Source organism: Cyprinodon variegatus, unplaced genomic scaffold, assembly GCF_000732505.1.
Source record: "Cyprinodon variegatus isolate N-32 unplaced genomic scaffold, C_variegatus-1.0 Scaffold189, whole genome shotgun sequence".
Classification (NCBI taxonomy): Eukaryota; Metazoa; Chordata; class Actinopteri; order Cyprinodontiformes; family Cyprinodontidae; genus Cyprinodon; species Cyprinodon variegatus.
Window position 1 is genome coordinate 185,258 of NW_015150642.1, and position 7,288 is coordinate 192,545.

The window sequence follows — 7,288 nt, forward strand, 5'->3', positions numbered from 1 at the left end:
ATGTTATCCTTGGTTTTTTGTCTGGTCTTCTCCAGGTTCTCTTTGGTCTTTGCTCTGGTCTTATCCATCTTCTGTTTGGAGAAGACAGTCTTCAGGTTTTGGACACGTTGCAGGCTGCTACGCTTGATGCGTTCAGCTCGTGTCTCCTCAATGTTGTCTTCAATTTCCAGCCCTTCTTCATCCGAAGAAAGATCTACATGGGGCTTGTCCTCCTTGTCATCCTCTTCTCCTGCTTCTCCAGGTTCTTCCACAGCTTCTTTAAGCTCTAACAGACTGCCTCCTCTGCTTCCCGATACAGACTCAGAAGCCCTCATGGACTTGGAGATGCTGAGTTTTGAGGGAACTTTCACTTCATCCTGTGAAGAAACAAACATAAAGGGGTTTGAGGCTAAATGGGACGAGCAGAGAATAACAAGAATAAAACAGAATAAAATCATTGCTTTCATTTCACTGGTTCTCGGTCTGTAGACTGGTTCTAATTCATCTCAATGAACGGTAGATTTCACAGGAACATCAGCACTGGTATCAGCGGCATAGTTTTGGGTTTAGCATTGGAGGGCTGGGTTTTGATCAGTTGTTGTTGAAATCAAATAACACTTTTTGTAAAAATGCAAATTATAACAAAAACACAAAAAATCCAGAAGTAAACATTAAAAAACATTTTTTTTACCTCCCGCTTCATCCAGGACTGGGTCACAAGGTAGCAGCTTCAGCAGAGACTCCCAGACCTCCTTCTATCCAGACCTCCTTGTATCCTGGCCACCCTCTATTCAGACCTCCTTCTATCCAGACCTCCTTCTATCCAGATCTCCCTCTATCCAGACCTCCTTCTCTCCAGACAGACCTCTACCCTGACCTCCTTCTATCCAGACCTCCTTCTATCCAGACCTCCCTCTATCCAGACCTCATTCTCTCCAGACATACCTCTATCCAGACCTCCTTCTATCCAGATCTCCATCTATCCAGACCTCCTTCTCTCCAGACAGACCTCTACCCTGACCTCCTTCTGTCCAGACCTCCTTCTATCCAGACCTCCCTCTATCCAGACCTCCTTCTCTCCAGACATACCTCTATCCAGACCCCCCTTCTATCCAGAGATCCCTCTATCCAGACCTCAATCTATCCAGACTCCTCCTCCAGCTCTTCTGGGGAAGCGTGAGATTCTCTAGGTGCTCCCTCCATGATGTCCTGGTCCTCCTGCTGGTGGGACGTCCCTGGAACCCCTCAGAGGGAGGTGTCCATCAGATAAAGATGTCTGATCCTCCATAGCTGACTCCTCTGGATGTGGAGGAGAAGCAGCTCTACTCTGAGCCTCTCCCTGATGACCCAGCTCCTCACCCTCTCTCTGAGGGAGAACCCAGCCTCCCTGCAGAGGAAGCTTGGATCCAGGACCTGGTACTTCTCAGATTTATTGTAATTTCTTTTCATATTTAACTTTTTCAAATTCAAATTCTTCAAACTGTTTTTGTTTTATTTTTACATTTAATTTTTAATTTGATTATACAGATTTTTTTTATTTATTTGTTTTTCATGTTGCTTAAAGGTTTTATCTTTAAAGAAAAGCGTTTTCAGTTTCTATTAAAAAAAAAGTGAGATTTTTGAGCGATTGCCTGCAGCGGCATGTCTGCAGCATGTCTGCAGCATGTCTGCAGCATGTCTGCAGCATGTGCTCACAGGGTCTGGTCTGAGCATCAGGAAGATTTATTTTCAACCACTTCATGATACTAAAGGCCTGGTTATACTCCTGCAGCAGTGTATTGCAGTGAGCTTGATGCAGACATTTTTGATTTATGCTCCATATTGAAGCGTGGTCTTTGCTATACGCTGTGGGTCTAGATATGGCCGAGGCGATGAGGAAGTGGGGGGCGAGTTTAGTCCGACAACAGAGGGACATGAGGGTGAAGAATAGCGGGGATCCAGATGGAAAAAGGGGCCCAGCGTTCTTCCGCTCCTCGCTCTTTTAGCTGGTTGTTTTCCGCAATTTCGGTCATTAAAACCAAATAAGCCAGCCATACCAGAGGACCTGGTTTTGAAGTATAAATCAGCCTTAAACTGAATCATTTCCTAATTTTAACATAAAGATGCTCAACTTCAAGCAGAGAAGCTGAAACTGTTTTCAAACATTTCATCTTTTTATTGTTTTCATGTTTTAAATGTTTTACATTCAATAATAGACTTATTACTATCTGTCCTTAGAACATCATCTCTCTTTCACCATCAGAATTGTCCAATAAGGCGGCCCGGTATCACTATGGAACACGCCCACTGACCACAACCTTTAATCTGCAGAAGGGATGGAGAGAAAGGAGGAAAGGTGCCCTGGTCTGGACCAGAACCAGAACCAGAACGGCTGGGACTCTGCTTTCTGGAACCAGACATCCATCCAGGGCCGCTGGCATCGAGTCTGGACCACCGTCCCTCAGAGGAGGTGATTGCTCAGCCATTTAGGTAGAAAGAAAGAGCTACAGTTCTGGTTCTGACCCATTTGTTTCACTAGAGGTGCAAACCACTCTTCCAGCTGGTCTCCCTGACGTCTGGCCCCACACCGGCCCCTGATCCAAACAGGAACCCACTTCAGCCAGAACAAAGGAGTCCCAGAGTGTGTGTGTTTGGTCGGGGTGTGGAAAGCGGACATGTTTTTCTGCTTTCGTTCCTCAGAGTCTTGGAAAAGCATCACTCCAACAGGAAGATGATAGCATCTGTGCAGGTTTTCCAGGGTGGAGACACGTCCATTGTTCACTTGGGGGGGCGATATGCCTGGATGGAAATACTTTAACAACAGAGGAAATTCTCGGCTGAGCGCCTGATAGTCTTTGCGTGTCCCCGGTCCATGGAAAGACTTCAGGCCTCCACCTCCGTATTCTCACTTCCTGATCAGCTCATTTAATGGGACATTGTTCTGCCGCCCCAAAGACAGGAAGGTACGGTCAGAGTGCTGGAAAACATGAAGGAGGTAGGTCATAGCTCTGAGCCCCGGGAGGGCCACATAATGACCTCGCTCCTAAACCACTAAAGAGAGAAAGGAGGTGTTTGGAGTTTCAGAGCAGGACTTCCTGCAGCTGGCAGAGCTGGAAAAGGCCAGAAACAGTCTGAAGATGGAAACTGAGCATCAGGGATGGGAGGCCTTCTGACACCACCTCACACACTCAGCTGCAGGAACGCCGGCCACAGGAGGAAAACATGGAAGGAGATTTCCTCCATGCAGTCTCTGTGTCCTTCTGATGTTACCATGGGAACGGTTGTCCGATCCTCGCATTAAAGCTTTCAATCATGAAGCTTCTGTATTTCAACATTTCTTCCTGAATCAGTTCAGTTTATTTTGAACAATTTTTTCATGAAATCGAGAATTCATTAAATCCTTTCCCACAATCCCAATCAGCCTTTAAAGCGGTTTCTGAGGAAACCGATTGGTTGAATATTTGGCCTTTGGGTCAGCCAGCGGCTCTATCTCTATAGAATCTCTATTTCTACAGAACCGGTACCGACTCTATCTCTATAGAACCGCCATGTTCAGTGTCCACCCTCGCCCTCCCTGTCCTTTGCACTAAAGGTGCCAACAGGCTCAGCTGTCTTTGGAGCTGATGCATCTTAATCAGAACCGGTCCAATTGGACGCAGCTCTAGATTAGCCTACTCTGCTCAATCTAGATCAGGGATCCCCAGAGTCGGTCCCTGAGGGCTGCTGTCCTGCAGGTTTTAGAGGTTTCCTGCTCCAGTACAGCTGATTTCCATTGATAGCTGATTAACAGGCTTTTGCTGAGCTGCAATCGTCAGAATCAGCTGTGCTGAAGCAGAGAAACCTCTAAAACCTTCAGGAAAATAGGAAAACATGTTTTAACAGTGAATAAAGTGTTTGCAAAGGTTCAACCAATATTTTTCTATTTTATTCAGATTTTCCAAACTTTTCCTTCAGGTTCTATTTTTCTCAGAGGAGGACAGCAGCCATGACGGGTCAAAGTAAAAACAGAAGCAATGTTACCAAACTGTTTCCTTTTCCCCAGATCTCCATGGCAACGGGCATAAACAACCAGACAGTGTTTAGTGAAAGAAAAGGCTTTTCATCAACATGTGTGTGTGTGTGTGGGGGGGGGATTAGTGGTATTTAACCCCCCCGGTACCGGGCAGGGAGCGGCAGCAGCTGCTGGGTTCGGGGCGGTTGGCTCTGCAGCCGCTCTGCAGGCAGACTTGGAGTCAGACAGGAATCCTGCGGTAACACGCCCAGCTCTGTTCCTGGTTTCCTTTAACCTCCCTGCTGCCATGGAGAGCCAGATGGGGTGTTTTTATTTGACATTCCATCACAGATGCATGAGGGAGGATTTTCCAGCAAACTCAGGAAAACAGGGAATCCTCTGGACATCTTTGCTGATGTAGGAGAGCAAAGCTTCAACCTTCTTCACCTCCTGAACTCCAAACCAGTTCATGCTCTCCATGTGCTTAATGGAGATGTTAGCTGAGCTGATGGAGGTGACCTCCTGGTGATCAGACTCAGGCAGAGCTCAGAGCTTCCTGTAGAGCAGGGATTCCCTCAGCAGAGGGAAGGGTGGTTGTGGGCAGAGCAGGACTCTTCCCTTTAATCAGAGCCATGAGAGCAGAGAGGGAGAGATTGCTATATAAAGTGATGGCATGCTGCACGTCCCCATGGGAACAGAGAAATAATGAGTCACTGGGTTACAGCCGACAGGCCTTCTTCTTTCTCTCTGTTTTTAACCTTTTCTGGGTCGACTCGTAGAACCAAGCAAATCAGTTTAAACAATGTTTTCTCCTAAATAGGAATAGTTTTCCTAATGTAAGCTTTTCTATCCTCATGGAGCCTCCAAAGCTCTTTGTCCTCCTCTAATGTGAGAACTCTGCTTGTGTTGAGCAGCAGAGGAAATATGAGCAGAGCGTGCCAAGCCTGCAGGAAAGCGTGAGGAAGCTCCATGGAGCTAACAGCCCTGCTGCAGGACACTGCTCTCCATTGTTGGAGCTCACATGGTGCCACGCTGTGTTTCTGGATCTTCTGACAATTTTTCTTTCATCAGCAGATCAAATGCAATCACAAGAGACGCACACTCCCTCCCACAAATATTGTCTCATGTGACCAAAGACCAGGGAAACAGAGGCTGAAGCCTCCTCCTGAATCTGAGGCACACATGAGGAGCGACCTGGAGTGACCTCCTCCTGGACCCAACTAGGAGAAGATCCATCAGAGCCGTCTCTCCTCTCGGAGCCTCTCAGGGTCTATTTACGCTCCTCCATGGCTGACTAGCAGAGATCTGGGCATTCATGGATGAGACTGGTCGTTTCTATGGCAACCCTTTGTTTTTCCCGGTAACAAAGGAGACTGCTTTTAATGGAGGTTCTCTCTTAGTCCTGTTGGTGTCCATCCTGGGCCTTAAGGGGCCAGAAACCTGCTATGAGTTTCACGTTGTCATTGTGAGACTAGATGTTTGATCTACGGTTCTTTTTTCTCTGAAAAGAATCAGACCTTCTGACTCAGGATCTGCTGGATCCGCTGATGTCAGGGACCTGATGATCCCAGAGCTGCGTTCAGGTGGAGGAGAATCAAACCCTGGACCTCTCTTTGTCTCTCTAGCTGTCTTCGGTCTGTCATCCTGGGTTTCCTGCTCAGGTTCTAGGAACCTGTCTCCCAGGTCCCCGTAGTCCTTATACCAGTTGTTCCTGACCCTGGTCCTCAGGGGCCTCCATCCAGTCCCTGTGATCGAGCTCAGCTGACTGACATGGAGGCGGTGAAACCGCTTCCTTAGCAGAGGATCCGTTATCCATCCTTCCTCTACCTCACCTCAACCCTCGCTAATATCTCTAAAGGCAGTGCAGGCTGTCTGCAGGCTGAGCTGGAGATGAAATAAGTCGCTCCTTCTCTGATGCAGCTTCACATATTTATCAAGTTTAATAAACTGATTAAAGGCAGCATTGGGTGCAGATCTGTTCACATTTACTATCTAATAAAAAAAAAACACACTTTTATTACAGGACAGATGCTATGGGTCCGATCTAATAACAGGAAATTTAATTAAACATATTTTAATTAGTTTGGTAAAAACATTGATATTAAAAGAACCGTCACTGTCTGATCCTGCAGAATAAAGTAAAGTGGTCTGGATGGAGGGTTAGGGTGATCCGCACCGATCCGAGTGCAGAGGCTTCAGGTCCTTCACAGAGTTTAAAATATGAAAGCAAAAATCTATGCATCTATTTTCTATGATGATCTATTTTAGTGATTAAAAGCAGTGCACCATCTCTCTACTGTTCAATCATTTAGCTTCCAGTTTCTCTTATAACTCTTCGATTCACTGAAAGCAAATATCTGTTTGTTCAAGATCTATTTCCGTCCCATTTAGACTCACATGATGGAGATGATCTAATGACCAAACTTTTACAGAACTCACAAACATCTGACTCATCCAGAAAAAAATGGAAACTATTCCAAGAAAAGATAACGATCTGAACAACACATGCCATCATCATTAATATAGAAGTAGAGCCAATAGAAACCACCTAAAAGCTCAGTTTAAAATTCAGTCATTGGGCCTGTTGTGGGCAGGCTTTGGAACCAGCAGCTAGCAGAGATCCTGCAGGGGCCCCTGAGGGCCCCTTCTTTTCCCAGAGTGCAGCTAAGCCGGCCTGTAGGACCCCAGATCACACATCTAGACAAACACATCTGCATTTCACACATTTTCCTGAATGTGGTTTTGGAGGCCCCTCAGTTTAACGAGCAACACAGGGACCCTTAATCCAGGGCGTTCCAGGGGCCAGAGAAGGAAGCATGCAAAGCTCCATGGTCAGGGTCCTGAAAATATGGTCAAACACTCTGATCTGTGTTTTATCCATAAAATCATTCCTGTTTTATCCTTCCTCACCTTCAGCTGTTTGTCACCAGCGAACATCTGTTGGCTGCAGAAGCAGAGGAGCAGCGAGCGATTCAGGTTCTAAGGGTCCCTGTAGGGCCAAACTGCCCTTTCTATTTGAGCTGCAGCGGATCGGATCCTCAGCACCACATCCATCCCAACCCTCCACACGCACATCAGATCCATTAAAGAAATGGCTCATTGTCAGTCGCCGTCGGCACCAACTGACATCAGGCTCCTGCTGCCATCCTACCGACATGATGCCGCCATGATGCCACCATCCTGCCGCCATGATGCCACCATGATGCCGCCATCCTGCCGCCATGATGCCACCATGATGCCGCCATCCTGCCACCGTGATGCCGCCATGATGCCACCATCCTGCCACTGTGATACCGCCATGATGCCACCATCCTGCCACTGTGATACCGCCATGATGCC

The 7,288-nt window shown here is 47.0% G+C and overlaps 1 protein-coding gene across 1 annotated transcript in view; it reads right to left on the bottom strand.

Moving 5' to 3' along the window:
* Positions 1-2: 2 nt before the first annotated feature.
* The window catches only part of LOC107087624 (polymerase I and transcript release factor-like), a gene marked incomplete at its 3' end in the record, with an annotated part of 17,753 nt that continues 10,467 nt past the window's right edge, over positions 3-7,288 (bottom strand). The window contains exon 2 of the mRNA XM_015379299.1: positions 3-356. Coding sequence (XP_015234785.1) covers positions 3-356 — 354 coding nt within the window. The remainder of the gene's footprint in view (positions 357-7,288) is intronic.